This window comes from Hippocampus zosterae, chromosome 10 (genome assembly GCF_025434085.1).
Source record: "Hippocampus zosterae strain Florida chromosome 10, ASM2543408v3, whole genome shotgun sequence".
Classification (NCBI taxonomy): domain Eukaryota; kingdom Metazoa; phylum Chordata; class Actinopteri; order Syngnathiformes; family Syngnathidae; genus Hippocampus; species Hippocampus zosterae.
The window spans coordinates 5,668,891-5,694,515 of NC_067460.1; the positions used below are offsets into that span (position 1 = coordinate 5,668,891).

At 40.5% G+C, this 25,625-nt stretch overlaps 1 protein-coding gene across 1 annotated transcript; it reads left to right on the forward strand.

Moving 5' to 3' along the window:
- The first annotated feature begins 998 nt into the window (after positions 1-998).
- Positions 999-25,523, forward strand: LOC127609112 (alpha-2-macroglobulin-like). The gene is made up of 37 exons (XM_052078838.1): positions 999-1,014; positions 5,433-5,552; positions 5,642-5,822; positions 6,215-6,371; positions 7,233-7,285; positions 7,715-7,735; positions 9,215-9,380; positions 9,471-9,555; positions 9,659-9,785; positions 10,029-10,146; positions 10,226-10,335; positions 10,412-10,579; positions 11,796-12,020; positions 12,717-12,780; positions 12,898-13,043; positions 13,120-13,269; positions 14,055-14,198; positions 14,276-14,366; positions 14,439-14,586; positions 15,164-15,389; positions 15,671-15,797; positions 15,882-16,003; positions 16,104-16,155; positions 16,995-17,078; positions 17,199-17,375; positions 19,622-19,697; positions 19,872-20,028; positions 20,110-20,184; positions 20,636-20,798; positions 21,131-21,318; positions 22,402-22,614; positions 23,984-24,108; positions 24,550-24,640; positions 24,727-24,795; positions 24,872-24,977; positions 25,145-25,186; positions 25,345-25,523. The coding sequence occupies exons 2-37, from the start codon at positions 5,467-5,469 to the stop codon at positions 25,347-25,349; spliced, it is 4,338 nt and encodes a 1,445-aa protein (XP_051934798.1). The 5' UTR covers positions 999-1,014; positions 5,433-5,466; the 3' UTR covers positions 25,350-25,523.
- The last annotated feature ends 102 nt before the right edge of the window (positions 25,524-25,625 follow it).

Consider the following 25,625-nt stretch of genomic DNA (forward strand, 5'->3'; position numbering starts at 1 on the left):
GTGCAATTATTAACTGTTGTCAAAACATTTAGAGTCACTCGAAAGTTAATTTCCAAAGTACATGTATTGAAAACCGTTAAGTGATGTAATGGACTGTAAATCAAGTCAATCAGTTTCATCACAAAAGTGTTTGTGTGAGCAATATCTAATGTGTTTGCTGGATAAAAAATAAATTAATCAACTAAAATGAACAATTTAATAAAAGTTAATTCGATTTGATGAAATAAGCGGCTCGGGGGAAATCAGACACTTCCTTTTTCATCACAATAGTTGACTAGTTTACTGCTCACAATGTCGTTATTATGGTATTCTGACGTCAATTTAAACTGCCAAGACAGGATAAAATATGGTGATAAAAAATTGCAGGGGGTTAAATCGATTTCCTTGATGTCTGTGGCAGCCTGTGTGGCATGACCAGGACAGACGAAATACAACAGTAGACAATCTGGTAATTTGTACAAAATGTCTTCCATCTTGCAGTGCGCAGAGCTCAGCATCAATGTGGTGCACTAGCACCACCATTTGAATTTAAGGCAAGCTGCAGCAGCCAGCCTCCCCAAACAAACAATTAGAAGTTGGGATGACTGTCCCACAACAGCAACGTATAGACCTCACTCAAAGATATATAACAAAGTCTGTGAAATATGTGTCATGTATAAAATTATACTATTGCTGTAGAGCGGTGGCAAACGAACAGCCCGAGTAAATGAACAGGCTTGATATTAGGCTTCTGAATAGCTTGCTGATGATCTGATTATTTCAATTAGGTGTGGTGCAACGGAGAGAGATGGAAAATTTACAGGATGGTGGCCCTCCACGGCCGCAGTTCGACACCGATGCAGACTTGTAGGGCAGCCAACTGCGACGGAAGTTAGCTGAGGAATCGGCACCAGTTCCAATCAAAGGTGTCGCACGACACCTGTAGCACAAGCACTCACTAAAAGGCGGCGTGAGCAGCCTACCTCTTCCGTTTGGCCACAGTCACGCGCCCGCTAACGGAGGTTCTGCTGACTGGTGAGAAAAACACAAATACTCCCAAATCTCGAAGATGAAGTTTGCTGTTACTTGTCAGGCTGCTGATTTGCATAGCTGTAGATTTGGAAAGAGTATAGGAATTATTGTATTAAATTATCAGTTTAATTTCGTCGATCATGAACTTTAAGGATTGGGAATTGAAGGTTTCTTAAGGCGGTTATTGTCGCTCGTAAATTAAGAATAGTTTGTCAGGCAGTTTTCTGGAGCTCATTCTATCCGATATTAGTCCGTTTTTGAAAATTCGCTCCATTCATTTGAGTTGTAATAAAAATGTAAATGTCACGAATCGTCAATTCGATGTGCGAAAGGTAATCTCGTTTAAAAACAAACAAAAAAAACAACAAACGGTATGAACTCAAATCCATGCCAATTTTAGCTCCGTGTCGCCGCCCTGTGGCCAACAGTTATATCACAGCACAAAGTGCAATCCAGCACGTGTGGAACGCGAACTAAAATATATTTAATTACCAATATCATCAGTTTTTAATCAAGATAAATTTCCTTTGTATACACAACCATTTGAGATGAGAAGTGCTTTCTTCAAGTGACAGGACTATGCTTTTGTGTCTCGGGAGCTGCTTTTGTTTGTGAGGGTATCAAATGTTTCCCCTCAGTCAATCATGAATTAATTGTAATCTTTGCCACTTATCTGTTCCTTTCATTCTGCGCAAATTTATCTTCCTTGACCTGGGTTTCGTACATGCAAAGAATCAGATAAAGCATGAAGCTCTAATCTCTGTCCCGTGCATGAATGCTGCCTGTGGTTGGAACTATTTTTACATTCATTCGTGAAAGCATCTCTTGGCTGTATAATGTGACAAGCTGCATGTTACTGTGAAGTGACTCACCTCTAAATGGTAAATTGGGTATTTAGTAAGAAACCTTTCGTAAGTACCGTTAAGTCTACGGTCTTGTTTACAGAGCCCAGAATGACCTCTACACTCCCACACAAAAAGTTGGCATGCGGGGATCCACGACAGTGGACTTAACATGTTTAATTTTTCCCCTGAGAAAATGTATTTATTTGGGGTGTGGGTGCGGTCCATTTAATTGATTACTCCTTTCTGCCGTGTTTTTCTGAGCATATGACTCAAAATCCAGCTGCCTGCAGTGTCACACTGGACATGTGTCACCTGCCTGACACAAGAACGTGTGTATAAAAGGAATTGGAATGGTAAACTCTTAAGTGTTGATTCATGGTCTCATGAATGACAGTAAATTGTTAGATCATCCTCAGATTTTAATGACAATATGCCTCAAGAAATGGCAGAAATTTCTAAAATGTTTACTTTATAGTTTAAATATGAGTAAATATGGTAGGATGGGCGCCCGGTAGTCCAGTGGTTAGCACGTCGGCTTCACAGTGCAGAGGTACCGGGTTCGATTCCAGCTCCGGCCTCCCTGTGTGGAGTTTGCATGTTCTCCCCGGGCCTACGTGGGTTTTCTCCGGGTGCTCCGGTTTCCTCCCACATTCCAAATACGTGCATGGCAGGCTGACTGGGCCCTCTAAATTGTCCCTCGGTGTGAGTGTGAGTGTGGGCGTGGATGGTTGTTCGTCTCTGTGTGCCCTGCGATTGGCTGGCAACTGATTCAGGGTGTCCCCCGCCTACTGCCCGAAGACGGCTGGGATAGGCTCCAGCACCCCCTGCGGCCCTAGTGAGGATCAAGCAGTTCGGAAAATGGATGGATGGATATTAGTAGGATAACAAAACATGTCAGAATTAATTTCAAAAGTGGCCTGCCCTCGCTTAAGTCAACCTTTTTGTCAAAGTTGAACTGAAGTACAAAAGTGGGAGGTTGTGTTGGGTGGCTGTTTGTCTTTGGGCCCCAAATGACTAACTACGGCGTGGGCTGAGCCTACGACGTTGCCAGCTAGGTGATGTAACCACAGTGGTAAGCAGCTAGCAAGTAGGAGAAAGCAGCATGTTGTCTGAGAACTTGTGTGAGTTGCAAGACAAGATCTACCATTAACACATTGCTCTAACAGTAATGGTAGTCCGGTCTTGTTTCCATTGCAAAGATGGGTTCACACGCAAGTGGGTGCTACTCGAATACCTTCAATTTTGAAATGTTTTGTTAACATCCCGCCCCTCATTCTTCTCTTCAACTTCAAATAGTCTACCTGTTTATTTTGTGCCGAGGCACATTAGTATACCGTGAGAGATAATCGGGTGTGCCGCTGGAAATTATCCAACGTCAGTTACTTCGACCAAAATGTGTAGCATTTTGTAATAACTTTTTAAAAGAATTAATCTACAGTATGTATAGCACATATAATGACAGGCCAAACAATGAAATTATCTTTCACTCGATAACTGAAGTTGCATAATTAGCCGACTTAGAAATAAACTTTAGCTTTCCAAAGAATACATGGATATCAGTGCCTTGAAATGCTTTTATTTTGAAGTTGTTCCATGGTGGTTGACTGATTTTCTTGACAAATGGGGCCAGGTTCTATCACTGTGTTGCCACTTATATCAACACACGATCCTTAAATCATGTTCAGGCGCTAATAAAGGAGGCAACAAAAAAAACCTAATTACGCGGGTATTGCTATACGGTGCTTGTTGTCATCGTTAGCAGCTTGTCCATAAGCGAGTGCCCCATATCGGCTGTCAAGCTACTTCTCAGTCAGTTTAATGTGTAAATGACTCCACACTTTTGCTAACAGCCTGGCACAGTTGCGGTTCCCACTAATCATTAAAACAATCACGGCATGTTGCTAGTGTAATGAACTGGTATTCAATGACTTCTGGAACATTTGATAGTTCTTCCCTTTGGCACAACTGAGAGTGTAAAAACTCATTCAGCAAAATGACTGTTCATGTCAGAGCCGTTTACTGTAAACTTTGACATGGTCGAAATCTTTTGATAAGGAAGTGTTTGTCTAGAGTGTTGCAATTACAAGCTGATCGAAGTAAGGTTTTTTTGTTGTTGTTGTTGTTTTAACCTGTGAGCTTTGCTTGCCAAATTACTGAATACCACCACCACTACTAGTCCTTTAATAATAAATACTCTTGGACAAAACGGGAATCTTTGAAGAATCCCTCTCGTATATGGTCATCCATGTAATACTGAAAATAAAAATGCAAACAGATATATTCATGGTTTCAGGCATCGTGCGAAGGTCCTCAATTTGGTTTAAACCTCTAGCCCTGTGAGCTGAAACACCAGTGTTTGAAAACTATCAAATACAAAGTTTTTATTAAAAACTTTTTTGGGGTTTTTGTTTTTGCTTTCTTTTTACATCAGCAAGTCTGCAGTTGAGCTATTTGCACAGCCAACTCAAACACCCCTTTCTGAGTAAAGGGCAGCATTGCAGCCCTTGCACTTTGCTTAACAGTGTAAAAAAAAAAAAGTAACGTTTGTGCACCACCATCATTTCAGCAAAAGGTTTTGATGTGTGCATGATGCTGAAGGAGACATTGTCGCCCGTATAATTATCGTGTGTTACAATGTGTGAAGGTTGGTGCCCACTAATCATCATGCTGCGATATCCAAGTACACACCCCACCAATTTAAAACAATTGATACAGTTCCAGAGGATAATGAATTCAACGGGCTGCTTGTCATGGGTTGCGGGCAGATTGTGTCATTGTAATGCTCGGATATCATGCTTGTACAGTTTGTCATTGTTCTTAATTATCGGTTTCTCAAGGCGTCATGTTTGTTCAGTCGTGTGCAGTGGTATGTCAAAATCCTTGCTTGATGACTAAGGTTTTCATGTTCAGGGATATCTCAGTTTGAGGTCAAGTTAGGCTCTCAAGTGTCTCAAGCACCCACTGTAGGCATTCCTTCTGTTCTCCCCCCCTTCCTCTCCCTTTGCGTAAACTGTATATTGTTGTGTGATTGCAATATTTTGACCTGGAGGCAACAAATATGACACACACCTCAGCAATTCAAGTGTAAGGGTTAAGTTAGGAGATGTCCTATTCATAAGTACATGGCAGAAGTGACCTGCATGCCACTCAAAAGGTCTCTGTACACACCCTTTGAGCTGTGTACCAGTTTTTAAATGCCGAAACAGGTTGCCCCATCAGCATAATTGCACCATGTTATTTTTGGTTTATTTCAAACAATGCCTCCTATTTTCACTCAGCCAAGCTTTAGTACATTAACACGAAGTTGAGTAAAACTAAAGGTTTAGGCTGCCCCCCACCCCCACCCCCACACCACCACCACCACCACCACCCAAGCTGTAGCTCACAAAATTGCATGCATTTTATTTTTATCAGTCTTGGCTTTAAAAAAAACATGTTAGGTGGAGTGCATGAACTAAACAATCTGTCATTGATAACTTTTTTTGGTTCTCCTCTCCCTTGTCTGGGTGGAGGGGGTGGTTACAATATGCTTATGTGTAATGAGGGGGTGGATGTTTGTCATCTGTGGCTATTTAGCAGATGCAGACGTTGAGGATCTTCCTTGGCAATCATGGGCGGTGTTCAGAATCAATCATGGAGCTGGACATGGTGTTTCTTCTTGAGCTGGATGGCAATGGCTTGGGCAGAGACAGGACCGTAAGTTTATATTCTGATGAAATTGTTTTTTCTTTTTCTTCCAATTTTCATTTGATTAAAAAATGAGATTCTGTCTTGTCTTATTGTAGAGGTTACCTGGTTGGCATTCCTGCAGTTCTGGAAAGTGGAGCCGAAACAAATTTCTGTGCCAGTCTGCTGCACCCCAATGAGACTCTGACCATGACAGTCTTTTTGAACTCTGAAGAGGAGAACATTACCCTCTTCCAAGAGACATCCAACAAAGACTTTCACAAGTGCCACAAGTTTAAGGTAATCTTAAGGCAAAAAAGCAATCGTTAGCTAGGGCATCTCCACAAGTTTTATAAAACTTTTTATAAAATATATTTCACATACTGAACTGTTGTGCGAGATGTATTCAGTCGATAAATTCAGTATAATTTTTTTTAAAAATGAGTAACTTTGAATTTGTGGAAAACAAGTTCAGCCTTTATGGAGAGAAAATTCTACATACTGGTGTATGTGACAATATAGAACCAGATTTATATACCGGTTTCCAACCTGAAGATTGGTCTTTGCCATGTCATTGATTGTCATTACTATTTATTTGTCTATCTATTGACCATATAGTATTCCGACTGAGTCCATTAGTTTTTACAGGATGATATATTTGTAAAATGTCTTTTCTCTTACCCGTAATCCAGGTTCCTCTTTCGAAAGACAATGAGGTGCAGCAAATGGTTGTGGAGGTACAAGGTGCAACATTTAGCTCGAGAGAGGTCAGGAAGGTCATGATCAGAGTATATAGACCGATGACTTTCATCCAGACCGATAAACCCATCTACCTCCCAGGACAAACTGGTAACCAAGCACATCGTTATTTCTGTACTAAAGTATTCCCCCCCTCCCCCATGCATGAGGAAATTAATGAATTATCCTCTCCCAAACATCATTTGACTATTTATAGCAACAATTATTCCGTATGTGATGAAATGAAAATGCATTGAAAGAAGTCACAACTTCATTGGTGCGTGATTGCATAACCTTGCCTGAGTAGATAAAGTAAAATCCATGGTCACGAACAACTACAAAGAGCCCCACTGAACATCCCCCAACTAATGTTAGGTAATCGCATATCTATAGTACCAATTATATTAAAATTCTGCTGAGGTCATTAAGTTTGAAATCCTAAAGTAATGCATTCCCTTTCTTTTTGCTGTTCAATTGGATACTTTTTTAGGTCTATGGATGAACTGTAACAACCAAAATGTAAATTAATCTTCACTGTTGACAAATGAGTTTATTGAATTTTGCAAGAATTTTTAATTGCTTCCAGTGAAGCACTCCTTGCTAATAAAGCTTGAGTCTGTTCCTTGGAACGCATTCTGTTTACATGAAAGAGCAATTCTCCCACCACTTTGAAGAATGTTATAAACTACGAAGCATGAATAGGGAAGATTCACTTTAGAATGGGTCCCTTTTAAGTGTGGAATTACATTTTGTGCCAATTTATACATGAATATAGAGTTTTGGCATGGAAAGAACAATTTTATTTTTACTTTTTTTTTTTAAGTAGAAGTGGGTTTGGTCAAAGTGGATAAACCTCCTAAAAGTGCTCTAGGTTATTTTGGCACAGACTGTTGGTTTTTAAAATGTGATGTCAATGATGATTTAAAAAAAAAAAAGGTTGTTGAAGTTCATATCTCTCTATGCTCCTCTCAGTGCACTTCAGGGTCGTTTCGTTGGACACAAAGTTCAGACCTGCTGTTCAAATGGTGAGTGTTTGAACCACCCCACCCCACCCCCTCACTTACAAATCACACTTGTCTCATAACAAATATGTTAAATTGTATTAACTGGCCTGTACTTTGCATCGGTGGGCTTCTCATGACAATAACAATAGTTTAAAATGTGGTTTATGTAAACCCTAAGTGTGAATATGCCTTCGTTGTAATTTTGAAACTACTGTAAGACATGCAATAGAATCAGACTTTCATACGAATTCACTGTAAAAACTGAAAGGCTAAAATAATTTATGGCAGATTTAAATGTGTCTCACTCTGAAAATCCACTTTTTTAAAATCCATTGTTTCATTGCACATGTATTCATGTGAAAACTGGAGACAATACGTATTGATTTTTGTCTTAGCTGTACTTTGATTCAAACATTTAACGTGATGCAATGTTTTTGTTTCTTTTTGCAGTACGACATCATTGGAATTCAGGTAAGATGGAACGTGTACAGCATTATAACTGGTGCAGGCACCATTGAACCGCAAGCCACAATGCACTTCTCAACTAAGGCAGTGTGGTACTGATTGAGCTCAATGGAATTGCTCCAGGTCAAGCTAGCCAAACAGATGTGAATGCTGGCGCTCCTGTTAGCTACTGCTAATCTGTGCTTTAAAAAACGACAAAAAGAGCAGAGCTACAGTGTTAGCTGGCCACTGTTACTTTTGTTGTTGTTGATGACATGACTGTGCTTTGAACACTGCATTAGTGGTGGTTCTTGAACTTTGGCTAACCTACCTGATGTCACAAACTATATTGTAAGACTTGCCCAGATAGGCATAAAACTTCGTCAGTGGGTTAATTTTCTTTATGGGAGGCCAGATAGCCAACTACCTGTATTTGAATGCAAACCTTGATGTGTCCATGTCCCCTTTAAAACAAATTGTATTATACTTGGTGTTCATATTAAGATATCCTTTATTTGTCCCGCAATGGGGAAATTTACAGTCAGAGTTCAGAAAGGAAAACATTGGGTAGGGAGAGGGGAAAAAACCACGCTCGAGCTATCCTCTTCTGAGGATAATTTAAGTCCAGGATTAAAAAAAAGACCCTAGCACATAAATAAGCATATGACAGTTACAACAAGTCACAAGACATAACATGTAATGAGGGGGCGGATGAATGGGAAGTGGGAGGGGGGTGGCCGATACTGCCCGTCCGACCAGCTGCACGGTCCACCGAGCGCTCTGCAGATCATTCCACGTCGCGGGGGAAAAGAATAGGAACGATAAAGACGGTGATGATAAGGATGTGGATGCGCGTGTGATTGTCTGGTTGTGTATGCGTGAACAGGCCGCAGCTGCTTCGTCAAGGTCTGCTCATGAAGACAGTCCTGGCTTATCAGTCCATGGCGGAGAAGGAGGGAGTGATGGTGGGGGGCACAAGCTTCCGTTCATACCATCCATCTAGGGGAAAGGGTCCAAATAGCGTTGTTTATTTTGGAGGGACGGACGGCAACAATTTCAGGTGGCCTTGAGTCCGTGGCTGTATCCCTTAACTGGCGCCGATCAGCCAAATCCTCAATTCCTTTTTGAAGCGAACATTACAACTTCTCCATGTTGTTGTCAAGCGTACGGAGACATTCCAGAACCACAATTGCGGTTTAGCTCAGTCACCGCTTGAGTCTGAGTGTTGGACATTCGCGCTAGACCATCGAGAATGAGAATGACCGGCAGCTTCTTCACTCCCAAGCAGCTTAATGTATTTGCCATTAAGACAAGCAATATGCTGTAGGCCAGGGGTGCCCAACCAGTCGATCAAGTATTTAAATAAATAAAAACTGGTCACTTTTAACCGATGGTGATGCGTAAATTGCATCTCTGGAAGTTGTTAGGGGTCAGCACTGGCAAAGAATGGAATCTGGAGTTACTGTGTTGCATTTGTGCTTTTTTTTTTTTTTTTTAATGAAATAGAATCCCAGCAACACCCGAATAGGGCAGTGGCTGAACAAAACCTCGAGCAATGCAATACTGCAGCTGTCTTACTCATTAAACTCTGAGGCGCGGCAAGGTGAATACCAACTCCATGCGTCAGTTGGCGGAGACAAAATATACCACTACTTCAAGGTGGAGAAATATGGTATGAAAAACACTCATTTTCCCCTCAAATTCCCCCTTGTCTATGGTTTGAAGTGGACTGAACAAATACTAAATTAACACTTGCCTCTAGTTTTGCCCAAATTTGATGTCAAAATTAATGGACCAGATGAAGTGGTTATTGTCGAAGATGACATCACCATTGAAGTATGTTCAAAGTGAGTACTGTTCATGGCATGAAATCAGATTTGAAACATTTGTTGAATGACCTGCTTGCTTTTGAACCGCTTGCTAAATGGGATGATACATTTCAATTAATAGGTACACATATGGACAGCCTGTGCCTGGTAGTGCCAAATTTAAGGTGTGTCGCCCATTCTACTCGTATCTTTACAACACAGAAGAGGACCCTCTTTTGATTCCCCCTTGCTATGAGGATACAAAACAGGTAAACTTCGCAACAAAAAAATTGTCACTTTGGGTGTGGCGGGGCCAAAAATGTGTTTTTTCAGACTGTACAAAGCTCGACTTGGCTGAGTGTTTCACAAAGTGACGAGGATCTGGGAGAATTTGGATCATTAAATTATTTCAGTTCACTTTTTTAAAACACATTTACACTTTTAAATGTGGCTGACAATTACTAAATTGAGGAATAACCCTGAATGGTAACAATTTTTATTCCATTTACCAGACAAATAAGATGGGCTGTGCCACCTTTATTCCTAAGATGTCAACATTCACAAAAATTGACCAGAAGGCAGCAAAATATGTACTGGAAGTCCATGCTGAAATGAAAGAAGAGGGGACAGGCAAGTGTTTCCCTTTTAAACATTTGGATTGGCCATTTCTACAAAAAGCTGAAATATAATATGATGTAACATTGGGCAGGTATTACACAGCTGAACTACAAAAGAATAGAAATTTCAAATGTCATTGGAAAGCTGTCATTTGAAGACACTCCTAAAATCTATGAGGGTGCATCACTAGTGGAGGGCAAAGTAAGTGCAAAACACAACGGGAAATTGAATCCTGTGCTAATGACAATCATCAGAGACTGCTTTGTGCTACCCGCAGGTTAAAGCAGTTCACTACAACAATACTGTCATTGGTGGCATGGACCTGTATGTGCTGGAGGGTGACCGGTGGTCAGCACAGCTCCGACAGAACCTCACTACTGACCTTAATGGCTTTGCGACCTTCTCAATAAGCACCGTTGGCCATCAAGAGGACATTCACCTCTACGTAAGTAACAAGAAGCAGTGGAATTGCCAGTAAGGGGGAATAAGGTCATCCATAAATCTATCTACAAATTTAGTTCATTGCAGTTTTTCGACCACTTGAAAAGTTCAATTCTATTTGTCTGTGCTGTATTTGAAAATTTAGCCAGCATGTTTTTCCACCAAACACAGTAGCTCTTGTGACGATGTTTAACTTGTAATGTTGAAAATCGTCTTACCCTGATTCCTGCAGTTCTTAACGAAATCAGTCTTTTGTTTCATCGAAATAAGACATTTGCAAATATGTGCTTTTACTTTGGAAAATGTTGATCAATATTTTTGCCAATTCTCAAACAATGTCACGGAAGAAACTACAGTGATCCCTCGCTATTTCGCGGTTCGTTTATCGCGGCTTCGGTGCATCGTGGATTTTTTCAAACATATTCATTTAAAAAAAAAAAGTTTTTTGTTAAGTCCGCAAACGGTCCGCAAGAAGCAGTGAAAGTCGCATAGCATATAACAGTGAGTCACATAGAGCAACATATACAGTACATGTGGGGGGCGGGGGTCGCTACTTTGCGGATTACTGTACGCTGCTACAAGGGATTACTGTAAACTATAATTTCCATACATTGATTATGATTCAGTCTATCATAAATGTATTTACAACTCAAGAAAAAAAAGTTACAATGCATTTGATTCAAAATTTATATTCAATTAATCGACTCAATATTCAATCATGACATCCCTTACCAATGCTCAACATGAGTTGTGCATGCCAATCATTCATGGTGACGTGTCGCTAATAGTCAGAACTTTTCATTTGGGGAAGGTCATGTCCCAGGCCAAGCTAAATTTGACACATCTCATTGATTCTTGTCTCCCTCGCGTACACCGCATACACTTAATTTGCTCAGTTTGTTCACCTTGAAGCATGATACAAATTGTGCACTGCCTCAGAGAAACCAGACTGAGAGGAATGCAGTTTGAATACTGTAGAATTTGCATCCTTCATGAAAAGTAATGGCCACAATTGGAGGGTTTTTTTTTTTTTTTTTTTTTAAATGTTTAGAATCTGAACCCAAATGAGTTGGGGCTTTAATTCCTTGGGAGCACTTTCGTAAGTTAGACCACACTCTTGCATAAATGCTACTTTCGTCTGAACACTAATGCCCCACACACACAATGCCATTCTGGCACTATTATGTTTTAACCGATATGTTCTGTTTTATCTCAATTAGGTTAGCGCCACCCCACGCCTGGAATATGCTTATAGTGCCCCATACTATGAGAATGGGGAGCACACCGTTTCTCCAGTCCGAAAACCTTCTCTTGAGACAAAGACGGTCAGTTACCTGTTGGTCAAGAATAAGGACAAACCGATTCCATGCGACAAAGATGAAGACGTCACCATTCAATACACCGTAGTCGGAGAGTCTCAGGGGTCTGCCGATCTTATATATCTGGTGAGTGGAGTTATCGTTAAAGGCATGAAATTACCAGTGTCAATGTTTCTGTGGCAAGAAAGTCAGTGTGGGTCATCTTGCAGTGTTCCATAGTGCCAGTTTTGAGCAGGCATGCAGTGATGGTCTTGCTGCGCTTTTTCTTCCAATCACTTTTTTAAAGTATCATACCGTTGTCTCTGGGCATGATGGAACTTGGATTTTTTTTTCTATGCGCCTCCCCCTTTAAAACTGGTACTTGGTTTAAAGTATGAGAACCACTACTGTATACCCTTTGTAGGAAAATACAACCACATTTTCAGTGATGTAGTTTTTAGTGTCAGATGAGTTGTAGCTGTTCCGAAGCGTGGGTGACACACATGGGGAGTTAATTTGCTTTGGTTAACATGCTTTTCTTTCAGGTACATGAATTGGCATTTAAAATGGTGTTCCTACCTGTCACGTCGGTTGCCACAATGATGCTAAAATCTACATGTATTATAAATTTGTCACTGTGCCTGTCCTGCCCAATCACAAGACGCTAGCGATGGATATACAAACTTATATACATATACATACTATAATATATATAGTATACATATACATACATAATATACGAACTATACAAAATATATATATATATTGGACTTGATAATATCAATGAACATGCAAGTTATGGCACATGAGTCATTTTTGTCCTCATCCTCTTACATAATCCAGGTCCTTGCCAGAGGAGCCATTGTTTTGCAAGGAGTGAAACAGATTGCCGTTGCGGATAAATCAGGTGTGCTACGTCATTGCATTGTGTTGAGAGAAACTGTATTTCTTTGCCCTTTTTTTATTTTCTAAAAATGCTAAATTGTGAACATAGCTAGATGTTCCTATCCCATTTGCTTTTTAGTGAATGAGGGCGAGGTGACTTTCCAGTTGAAAGTTTCTGCAGAGATGGCACCAGAGGTCCAGATAGTTGCATATGCTGTGCTTCCCAGTGCCGCAGTCATTGCCCACAGTGCACACTACACCACTGAAAAATGCTTTGGCAACAAAGTAAGTGGTGTCAATTTACCTCGGTTGGCTGGAGGATGGCCAGATGGTAAAAAGGGTGTATTTTGCTGTGCATCAGATCTCTCTGGAGTTTTGTCCAGATTCAGCTGTACCAGGTGAAAAAAACACCTTGCAATTGACAACCCAGCCAAACTCTCTCTGTGGCATGAGCATTGTTGACCAGAGTGTCCTCCTCAAAGAACCTGGAAAGACCTTGAATGTCGATAAGGTAACTTCATTTGTCTTATATGGGGGTGGAGAACTTCCTTTGCTTATGTTAAAAAATAAAAAAATAGCCTTTTTTTTCCCCGTTTTATGTAAATGAGTGGCCCGCCATTGCGCATCTGTCCTTTGCATGTCATTCTACCTTCCGAGGAGTTATTCACGCCGGAATGAGAGCGGTGCGCCATTTCAGTTACACACTTGATGCCGTTTTGTTGCAGCAATGCTGCTTTCAATGAGTATTTAGTGATGCTGAAACAGACATGACTCATTACAATAGTCTTAATGAATCCTGTGTGCCCTGTTGGTGAGTTAAAAAAATGGTGCAAAGACAAATATGCAGCTTTTACTTTGTTCATAAACTTCTAATTTTCTGATCAACTTGTCCTGAATCTACCTTTTTTATTTGACTAGCCTAACAAGGATGTGACTGGCAATGTTGTCAGTGTTTAAAAAGTCAATCTTGCATCCTATGGCTCATTTTCCTGATTCCTCAAAATTTTCATTGGTTTGAAAAAAAAAATGAAAGATGCTTTTGTAGGGTAATTGAATTCACAAGCTGGCAAAAAACACTCAAAATAGCCATAAATTACTTGAACAATCTCTGGCTGTATGAAATTGGATGAACCTCACACATGCATTTGTCATCACTTACCATTTTGCTGCTAGTATTACTGGCTATGTCCTTATTTCTGTTTTCCCTTGCTGTTGACTTAAAAAGCACTTTTTCAGCATTTGTGAAGCTCAAAAATAGGTGTTGACGCATTTTAATTTTTTTTCCTCCCCCGCCAGATATTTGGAATGTTGCCTGTCATAAAATCAACATACATTCCATACAAAGTTGAGGATCAAGTGGAATGTTTACAAGTCCGACCCAAAAGGTCTATTATGCCATACCCTGGGCGTGATATTGATGATCCTTTCACAGTTTTCCAGGTAATTTAATCACAATTCTGTACATACAAAAAAACATTTTTTCTTTTGAAAATTTTGTTTTTCTTCTCCCTGCCTAGAATAACGGGCTGAAGATGGCAACAAATTTGAATGTCAGAGTGCCCACTTGCCTCAAATATATGGGAAAAGAATACCATAATAGTCCCTATGGTGAGAGTGATGCACTGAATATTTTTTCCAACAAGAAGTCTATCTTAATTTGGAATTATTTTACATTTCTAGGTATTGCTCTAAGATATGAAACCGTAGATTCGTTGGCGGCTCCTTCTCCTGTTGGTGGTTTGGGAGGTGGTTTTGGTGGTATCGCCCCAATTCAGACAATCCGTAATTACTTTCCAGAGACTTGGTTGTGGGACCTGGTGGAAGTCGGGTAAGCCTGTGTCACTAATGGCATGTTAACTGGTGACATGTTTGATCTTTATCATGTTGATGATCCTATATGCATTTTATGGACTGTATACTGATGATGGGATGCTTAATTTATGAATTGAGCTGGCATCTGCAAATTCAGGGTCATAGAATTCACTGGAGAAGTACTTTTTCGAATCATGTGCAAGCAATGTACATGCTCAAATTACTGCTAAGTAAATCCATTCTCTCTCACACACACCCTTAGATTTAGGACTCCTATGTGCATGGTAATTTTGCAGATGTTGTCCTTCATGAAGTCATATTTTGGGTCATTAAACAATCTGCATACAGGTACAGCACGAACAATTGGAGAGAAGACAAATGTGACACTGTTTCAGATGTGCGGACTGGGGAAAAAAAATCAAACATTTGGCATAGTGAATTCAGTTTATTTTGTTTACCCATTACACTTCAGATTTGGTTTAATATTGTAATTGTTTATACATTGTGCGGACTTGTCCACCTGTGTTGAGATCCATTTATTGGTACTTCTCACAATAAGGTTGAACATTTTTTTTTTCTTCTCCTCCTCTCAGAAATTCCGGCATGAAGGATGTGCCCCTGACTGCCCCAGACACCATCACCACTTGGGAGACGGAGACTTTCTGCCTCTCCCCTCAGGGTTTTGGCTTGGCTCCTCGTCAAAAGTTAACAGTCTTTCAGCCTTTCTTCCTTGAGCTCACTTTGCCATACTCCATCAAACGTGGGGAACACTTTGAGCTGAAAGCTACCGTCTTCAACTTCCTCTCAAAGTGCATCATGGTAATGACAAACTTCACCTTACCCAAGAGCTACTTGTTGTCATAGGAACTGGCGATGGTATTAAATTTTGTTTAATACTTGAACAATCGGCTCTTATTTTAGCCATCCGTTTTCACATGTGTCCCGATTCTTTTGCTTGATGGGTAGCAGCACGAGTAGAGGCCCAATCTTCCTCTACCAGAGATGTAGGCAGAAAGTGTTCCCGGGCCAACAGCTTCATACTCGGTGAGGTGACTTAATCCGACCCATAACTGTGCTCTTTTCTGTGTTTCTGATAATAGGTCAGTGTGACGCCAACCCCCTCTAAAGATTATGTCCTCACCCCGCTTTCTGGTGATGAGTATAACACCTGCCTGTGTGGCAATGAGCGCAAGACCGTCAAATGGACTTTGGCCCCCTCAACATTGGGTGCGAGTCTGATACACAAGATTTGGGGTGACATCCGAATTTGAGCGTGCAAGTTTTTCATGTTTTTTTTTTTTTTCTCTTTAGGGGTTGTCAATGTGACTGTGACTGCTGAAGCCATGCCATCTCATGCTTCTTGTGACAATGAGATTGTGAGCGTGCCAGAAAGAGGTCGTATAGACACCGTCACACAACCTCTCATTGTTAAGGTTGGTACCTTTTGTTTTATTGATCTTTTCATATTCAATATTTGCAACTTTTTTCCAAGCCTCAGATTGTATAAAATGGGCCACTTGGTTTTCCTTTTAGGCTGAGGGAACAGAGGTGACAAAAACCCACAACTTTCTGCTCTGCCCTAAAGGTTGGTTGAGTTTCAGTGGAAGCGATCAGGCAAACATTTTCTTGGCTAGGGTTTTTGATTCATGCATGCCGGAGGTCACCAACCCTTCAGAAACTGAGCTCCATGGATACAGATTCATTTGAGACGCTACCAGCTTGATGCACACATCTGAAAAGAACATTTGCTCAAATTACCCTGAATGTTTGCATTGTGTTCTGATGAACAATGAATTAGTTTGAAGAGACCAATCAGAATCACCTTTATTGTCATTCTATTCCATACAACGAAATTCGGTTGCCACTCCTTAGTGCATATCATGAAAAAAATAAAATAACGGTTTAAAAAATACAAACAACAACAGCAGCAGTAGTGCCAGTATGGAACTGAGGCTTATTTTGCACACAGGACACATATTGTACATGAAATGGCTCAGATTTTGCTCATTATTGCACATAGTGAGGTAAGTGAGTTTAGGTTTGATTATTTATTGCAGTAATGGCTCTATGGGAAAAAACTGTCCCTGAATCTGCTTGTTCGCGTTTTGTGTGATCTGGAACGGCGGCCCGAGGATAACATGATATTACATCATTGAGACGTGGCTTCACCCGCTGATCCCCGACGCTGCAGTCGAGCTAGCAGGCCGCACGCTTCATATTACAACATTTGGGGAACTGAATTAGCACTATACTTAAAAAAAAATACTATTTACATTTTGAGCAGTCCCAGCGGGCTACACTGGGGGGGGGTCTATATTGGAGAATTTTTGTATTTTGATTGCTGATATGATCTTGATCAAGTTAACATTTTACTTCTTGTGGCATATCTTTCTGAGCTGAATTATCCCTCCCTCTGCACAACAGGAAACAGTCTGAAGGAGGAAATCGAATTGAAACTCCCCGAGAATGCAATTGATGGATCAGCACATGGTCTGATATCTGTCCTGGGTAAACTTTGTTTTTAACTAACCAATTGGAGTATTGGTGAATTGCCATTTAGATTCCTTAACATTAACATATTCCAGTGTGCTGAGTAAGTGCCTTTTTTTTTAATAATAATGAATGCAGGTGATGTTTTGGGCCGGGCTTTGAAGAACCTTGATGGCTTGTTGAGGATGCCACATGGCTGTGGAGAGCAGAACATGGCACTGTTAGCCCCAAACATTTATATAGCGCAGTACCTTAAAGTCACACAGCAGCTGACTCCAGCCATCGAACAAAAGATCGTCAATTTCCTGACTAATGGTGAGTCACGTGTGATTCTCTTTGCACTGGCCTAATAATGCACCTTTTGTTGTTCATATTGCCCACTGGCAATTGGAGTTGCGCATGAAATAATAATCAAATTTAGTTCACTGTGTAGATTTTTATTAATTGCCTCAAAGGAAATCTGAGAAAATGGTTAGGCTGTTTACCTGCTTACATGCTCTGACTGCTGCTGGCCTCTAAAACAGCACAAGAGATATTTATGGATCCATGGATAAAAATAATAGGCCACAAAATGTTCATTTGTGCCCACTAAGTTGCTATGGTTCCGTCAAAAATAGTTGAGTAAGCAAACTGCTCACCGAAAAACTGGAAGACAATGGTAGAGGCGCCAAGAGTAGTAATGGAGATGTGACAATATTCCCCCAAAATTGGGGAGGGGGAGGTAGAATCTGATTTTTTATTTTTTTTTTTGGTCCAGCCCACACACTCAACTTCCTTTTCGACATTTTAAAAATTGCGATGTCTGGTGCCCTGCTTTTTATTCTCTCTGAAACACAATAGTTAAACATGACATTGTCATGAAGGTAAAAATGAATTCATGGCAAGCGCACAACTACCTTTTCAAAAACATTCAGAAATTATAAACATTCTACTCTAAATATTGAAAATTTGAACCCGGACTACAACCATAATTTTGAAAATAATTGCATTTAATACATCTTGCAGAAAATGGTGTACAATGAGACGAGCAATCAAAATCTTGAATAAAGCTGGTCGGCTTCGACTCCTTCAAATTTAGTAATTGCCACTCTGCTCCAATTGCAACTTGTCCCACCCAGTTTCATTTTAAATTGGCTCACACTTGGATTAAACATAAAAGAGTGATCAAATTTACAAGGTTTTTGGCCATAAATACTGCATGGCTTGTGCACTGTGACACAAATAAAATTACCTTAAAACGGAGTTTTGGACAAACTCACCCAAGGCAAAACATTGCTTTTCCACCATAACCTGACCACACCTGTTCATTGCAGTAATAATAATACATTTTATTTGAAAGCGCTTTTCATCATACTCGGACACTATACAAGAGCTTAAAACACGGGATGTAAATGTGCACTTAAAAACAAGCATACATAATTTACAAAAACGCATTTAGATGAACAAAAAAGCAAAAATGGGTAAAAGAGATTAAAAGGTATTAAAAGCATTGCGGACCAGATGAGTTTTAAGAGATGATTTGAAGGATTGGAGGTCAGTACAGTTGCGGATGTGTTGTGGTAGAGCCTTCCGGAGGGTTGGTGCGGCGACAGAGAAGGCTCGGTCCCCCCAGGTTTTGAGCTTGGTCACGGGGATGGCGAGGAGGTTTGTGTTTGAGGAGCGCAGGTTGCGGGAAGGAGTGTATTGGCGAAGAAGGTAGGAGGGGGCCTGATTGTGAAGGGCTTTATAGGTGAGTCGGAGGAGTTTGAATTGAATACGCTGGGGAACGGGGGGAGCCAGTGGAGGTTTTTAAGGACGGGGGTGATGTGATCGCGGGTGTGGGTGAGTAGGCGGGTGGCGGCATTCTGGATGTTCTGTAGTTGATTGAGGAGTTTGGAGGTTGTACCATAGAGGATGCTATTGCAGTAGTCAAGGCGCGAGGTGATGAAGGCGTGGATGAGGGTTTGAGCAGCATTGAAAGTGAAGGGCGGAGACGAGAAATGTTTTTGAGGTGGAAGAGAGCAGTTTTGGTGATTTGGGTGATGTTTGTCGAAAGAGAGGTTATTATCAAAAAGGACACAGAGGTTGTGACAGGAGGGGAACAGGGTGCAGTCGTCGAGGTTAAAGTTGTAAAAGTAAGTACCGTAATGAAAATCCACTCGCTGATGTGGCACAAATATGTCTTATGTCTTGACACACTGCACCAACTCACGAGTTACAGAACACAAGGGCACATTTACGGTGGGTCATGCAACAAACGGTAGTGGCCTTCTCACGGACAGTTTTTAAAATGATGAAAGGCCACAGACCTCTAATGTGCGTTTACACACAAAATGATGAAAGTGCACTTTTGTGCCTCAAGGGGAAACGTGAAGCTGCTCCATTGCTTGTTGGTTACATGCAATGTTTCGACAAACTTCACTATGGCAACTCAAGACATGACATGAAAATAAGAATTGCATGCTGCAGTTTTAGTATAGCTTTTTGTGCCGTTAAACCTTTAACGTACGAAAGCTCCCTCACTGGATGGGTGAAGTGGGTACAGTGTCCTAAGGGCAATTAAGCATGTATTTCTTTCCCAGGCTACCAGAGACAACTTAACTATAAGCATTCCAGTGGTGGGTACAGCACTTTTGGGACCGGCGTTGAGAATACTTGGTAAGAACATAAACGATGCTCTATTGTATATTGATAATTATAGTTGCATGATAAAAATGCATACATGAACATTTATTTTTTCCCCCCCTAAAATGTTACACTATAATGCATTTTAAGGAAATTTAAGTCCAACATATCCACTTTTTTCCCCTTTTGTCTTCTCATCCCTCTCAGGTTGACTGCTTTTGTGATGAGATCTTTCGCCAAAGCAAAGTCTTTTATTTATATTGACCCTGACAATATTCAGGAGTCTGAGACTTGGCTGCAAAGCAACCAAGCAGAAAATGGTTGTTTCCAAATTTCAGGAAAACTTTTCAATAACAGAATGAAGGTATTTGGGTTTTTTTTTCTTCCTCCCTTTAGTATTTGATCTCTGAATTTTGTATCTGAAAATGATGTTCCTTCTCTGCAGGGTGGTGTTTCTGATGGAGTGACTCTCAGTGCTTACATCACTGCTGCCTTCTTGGAGATGGGGAAATCCGTTAATGTGAGTCGATGTCAAGCTCTCACCAGTTACTTTGTACATTCCTTTACATTTTAGGCAAAAACTCCATGCAAGAAATTTGAAACCAGAGAATTGTCACACAAGCGTACAACTAGCACCCAACTCAATTTTTAGTAGTAGGAAAAGGCTCTGGATATTTGGGCAAAACCTGTATACCACTTGCAATTCCACCTAAATCCTGTATGTCGCAGTATTGTATTTCAAGCCTTGCCAAATGTCATGAAGTAACTACTTTGACAGTCTATGGACTTGGAATGCTAATAAGAAGAGGGGGTTTAGTTTTTAATTTTGGGTCATGCATGATCTGTCACAAAAGGAGAAATCAATTGTGCAAAAAAAGCTTCATTTTCTTTCAGGATCAAATTTGACCATTAAAGACCATTGGTAGCACAGGCTTATCATTAACCCCCACCCTCCAAAAAATCTCTTTCAGGACACCACAGTGACCCAGAGCCTGTCTTGCTTGAAGGGGTTTGTCAATGACCACAGCAACACGTACACAACAGCGCTGCTTGCTTATGTCTTCACCTTAGCTGGCGATGAGGAGAACCGCTCCCTCCTTCTGCAGCACTTGGACATCATAAAAATACAAAAAGGTGTTTTTAACTTTAAACACACTGCTGAACTCTTACTCTGTGAACAAAGTTACAAATGCATATTTTTTTCAGTAAGGTGTGAGTTCTATGGCAACTTGCACAATGGATTTGATACCACCATCCTTTCGAGGATCATGTTTGGCAGGACTTTATTGTCCTATGTGGTTTTTCCACATGGGACATGACTGTATAATGCATGCTTTTAAAATGTTCCTGTGGGAAACTATTGCCATCATAAAAAAGGGAAATTTAAGATTGTCAATGAGGACACAATTTTTCTGCAAAAAAACAGAATTTCTCAATGTAGTTTTTTTCCCCCTTCTTCCTTCCAGATGGTTTAATTTACTGGAACCAGAAGTCAACTGAGTCGTCACAATCTCTGTCCGTGGAGATCTCCTCTTATGTGCTCCTAGCCAAACTTGGGAGCTCTCCCACGGTTGAAGACCTGGGTTACGCCTCCAGCATTGTCAGATGGCTGACGAGCCAGCAGAACTCATATGGAGGCTATGCTTCTACTCAGGTACACGCAAACATCCTCGAGGAAATTTGGTTGCCTAGAGAAGAGGTCCCCAACCCCTGCGCCGCGGACCGGTACCATTCTGTGGGTCATTTGGTACCAGGCCGCACAGAAAGAATGGATAACTTGCATTCAGTTGTATTCATTTAGGAATTTGAAAGATGTTTTATTTTGAAAAATTACCGGATCCTCTGTTACATCCATCGACAATATGTCACTCTTGACGCAGGTGAAGGCGCGCTTCTCAGTCACGTGATAGGTTACCGCTAAAATGAAACCCAGGAGCTAGCAAAATGAGTATAAAACAAAGGTCTTTGGGAAGGGGGAAACGCCCAGCCATGAGACAGAGTAGGAGCCTACGACTTTCAAGAAAAAAAAGGCTACATTTAATAGGCAGTGTCAGGAGTCTTACTTAAAATACGAATTGATCAACGGGCGATTCCCACGCACCAATATGGTCTGCATAATATGCGGCGGTGATGAGTCGTATTTTTCATGCACTTTTTATTTGCGGTGTATCTTATTTTAGAAGGCCTGTGTAAACATTACCATAGCGGCCAGAGATCGTAGTTGCCAGATAGGACGTTCCTCATGTCGTGATTCGTGTTTATTATGTTTCGAAAATACCACAGTTTTCATGCTGGTCATATCATATTATTTTGTTGTATTTATCCGGCCTTTAAAGGCCAGTCACTGAAAATATTGTTTGTAAAAAAAATAAATGAATAACCGGTCTGTGAGGCGAAATAGGTTGGGGACCTCTAACCTAGAAGGAATGTGTGAATCGTTGCAGTACACATACTGTTGTCTCTGAGTTCCTGGAATATTCTGCAGATGATGGGATTTCGATACACGTTATGTTGCATGACTGAGATGCAAATGGCAACCCAGAATTTTTTTTTAGCATGGGTGAAAAGAAATCAAATATTTTCTAATCAACAGATTTTGTTTTTTGTCACCTGAATGCCGTAACAAATCACAATTACTATTTTAAATTATGCTATTGCACATCTTTACATGTCAATCTGTTTTTGGGAGGATTTGTAATCTATGGAGACATGTATCTGCTTGATAAATTTGTTACAGGACACAGTGGTGGCCCTTCAAGCTCTGTCTCTTTACGCCACTATGGTATTCAGTCCAGCGGGTTCCAGCTCAGTGGTCGTATCATCTCCAAGTGGCCAGATGACATTTGAAGTCAACCAGAATAACAAACTGCTCTACCAGGAAGAGGTGCTAAAGGATTTCACAGGAAAGTACAGTGTGGAAGTGAAGGGCACTGCATGCGCTTCATTGCAGGTCAGTCACCACTTGAGGTATGGTACTCTTGGTAACTGGTTTTACTATCACAGCTGAGCAACGTGTATATGTATACATGGCAAACTTCAATCCTGTACTTTTTTTTAACCCAATTATAATTTAAATAAACTGTAGTTACAATCACTGACATTTACTGTACTTGAATAACAAACATTTTTATTGTATTTAAAACGCATACAGCATCATGACTTCATAAAGTGGTAGTATTTGATAGATAATTGCAGTTTATAGATTTGTTCTCAAGCCATTTTCACTACTTTCAATTGATTGCTATAGCATAAGAATAACAGGCAAAGTTTGGACAGATCAATGGCATTGATTGGCATTAACCTAAATAAGGACGTTAAATCTGCTAAAAGTCAATTAAATTGTCTGTCTGCAGACATGATTCTTACTTTAAATAAATTACAAAGTCCCAGTGTGTATCTTTGCAGTATAATCATTTTATTTGTGGAGTGCTTTTCATACACGACCATGTAAGTCGTGCTTCACATGGTTAAAAAATTAACCCACCTCACTCACAACGACCCAAACATAAATATGCACATCGAAAACACAAAGGTGAAAGAGGAGTTTGACTAAAAGAACAAAGAGTGGGTACAGAGTATCTTGTGGGGAGAACACCCCTCGTGGAGCCTTCTGCACCAGGACTTAATTGCAGGCCACAGTCTGCCAGCGTGAGCACCCCCAGTACAGTGGTGCTGTAGGTTTCCAAGATGTACAGCAATTGGGGGACCCAAGGGGGGCATGGCCCACCACAACTCAGCGGAGGAATCCCTCTGAGGACACGCAGGAAAAGAAATGACTATTGCAGAAACATAAACAAAAATTTAGGAACTTCAATGACCTATCACCCAATCGACTAAAATATATTAAAATACAACAGCATGTCAAAGACAAAGTAATAAAAATGGGTAATGGGTAAAAGTGATTAGTAACAGCATGAAAGTTTAAAGTAGATGTTAAAAGCTAGATTAGAGAGGTGGGTCTTGAGTCTTCTTTTGAAAACAAGAGCATTCCCTGAGGTTCACTGGCAGGACGGTGGGGATGAAACTGAAAAGATCCCTCACCAGATGTGTGGGTTCTACCCTTTTGGAATGACTCAAAAGCTGGAGAACCTCAGAGCTTGAGCGTGTTCATAAGGTAAAAGGAGATCGGAGAGAAAATCCGCGTTTTGGTGTGGTTAGCCTGGCTATGTTCAGCATGCCGAAAACAAAATAATCTTGACTTAATTTTACTGGATTAATAAAAATGTAGTTTACCCTGATGTGCTGCTGCTTCGGGGTGGCTAAAAGCAAAGTTGAATGTTTGAGTATATCGGTGACCTTTTTGTGTGCTTGTCTCTCAGATGACTCTTCTCTACAACATTCCTACACCCACTGAGGCCACGACCCTGAGTGTCACCGTGCAGACTGATGCGAACTGCACCAGCCCATCTGGCAGATCTAAACTCAACCTGAGGCTGAAATCTCTGTAAGGAATTTAATTCCTTTTTACAATCACAGGACTGTATAGTGGTGGCATTGCCAGCAGAATTTGCCGTAAAAATCACGATACACGAATAAAATGGCATATTGGAGAAAAACCAAGATGAACTGAGAAAACAAAAATCATACAAACATCTAAATTATGAATCCAAAAGTAGAATTCTCATTTTTAAACGATCAAAAATTTCAAGACCTTTTAAACATGCCTGAGTTTTTTTGTTTTAAATTAAGTGTTTGTTCCCCATCCTGATGGCCATGACCTGATGGAGATGAGTACCAGTGGATATCATCAATCTGAACTGTAGAGACCTGAGATATGACGATTGTGTTGAAGGGCTCTATAAATAAACTAGACTCGACTCCAACTCACCCTGGGCAACACTGTCATTTTGAAAAGAAAGCGTCTTTTTTTTTTTTTTAACCACAGATACAGTGGGAAGGAAAGCAGTACAAACATGGTGATCCTGGAAATCAATTTGCTGTCTGGGTTTCAAATAGACCCAATGTCTTTCCAGAGTGTAAGTTATTAATGAGCAGCACAATAGGGTATAGCAATGAAGTTGTCCTTGCATGTTAATGACATGGCCATCTCCCCACCTCACAGCTCAAAGGCGCTCTGCTGGTTAATCGTGTTGAACAGAAGGAAGATCGTGTGCTTGTGTATTTGGAGTCTGTGAGTAATGAGCGCCGAGCATCAATGTTTTCAAAACAATTTTGAGATTTCATGTTGTCATTCTCTCTTCGAACAGCTGCCAAATGATATGGCGATATACCACAACTTGGAGCTGGTCCAGGAAATCCCAGTGCATGACCTGAAACCAGCCACGGTCAAGATCTACGACTATTACCAGCCAAGTAAATCGCATATTCACGACTCGTTCTGTCAAACATTTGAACGTGTGCCCCAACCGCTTGACCCTCATCTTTATTGTGCACTTATAGCTGGACTGTTAAACATGTTCTCCGTGATTTAAATTGATGCTCTTTTTCTAACACTTTTTCCCCACCTCCTTTATCCTTAGGTGACCAGGCTGAGACAAATTACAACTTCGTTTGTAAGACAGGTAACGGAACAGTTCTTACAATTAACTTAGTTCAAGTTGTTTATGAATGTCTCGCAGATAATTTTCTTAAATGTGTCAAAGGAATCCAAAATCAATTCATTATACCAGTAGATGGTCAAAATGGTGATAATCTGATTTGCCATTTCATTTGTTTGCAGCTTGAAGCACAGCCGGCGTTTAATTCATCACTTACTCACTATTAAATGAGCCTGCATTTTGTTACAGATTGTCTAACTCCATTTCTGCTTGTTTAATAAAATGACACTTGGCTGAAGATCAATGAAAACTATGGTGTCTACACAATCTTCATATTTGAAATAAATTTGTCAATTTGAAACTGGAGTTGTATTTATTGTGGCAGTTATACTTCTAAATTGTAGTGTTTGTACATCTAAACAATTATTGGACAATTCATACCCTTGAATATGTGGTTGGTTCA

What these genes read in the sequence shown, in the direction of transcription:
- LOC127609112 (XM_052078838.1), top strand. Translation starts at nt 5,467, where the DNA reads ATGGGCGGTGTTCAGAATCAATCATGGAGCTGGACATGGTGTTTCTTC. An exon ending in AATGAAAGAAGAGGGGACAG is followed by an intron (nt 10,147 to 10,225) that starts GCAAGTGTTTCC and finishes AACATTGGGCAG; the next exon opens with GTATTACACAGCTGAACTAC. An exon ending in ATACCATAATAGTCCCTATG is followed by an intron (nt 14,367 to 14,438) that starts GTGAGAGTGATG and finishes TTACATTTCTAG; the next exon opens with GTATTGCTCTAAGATATGAA.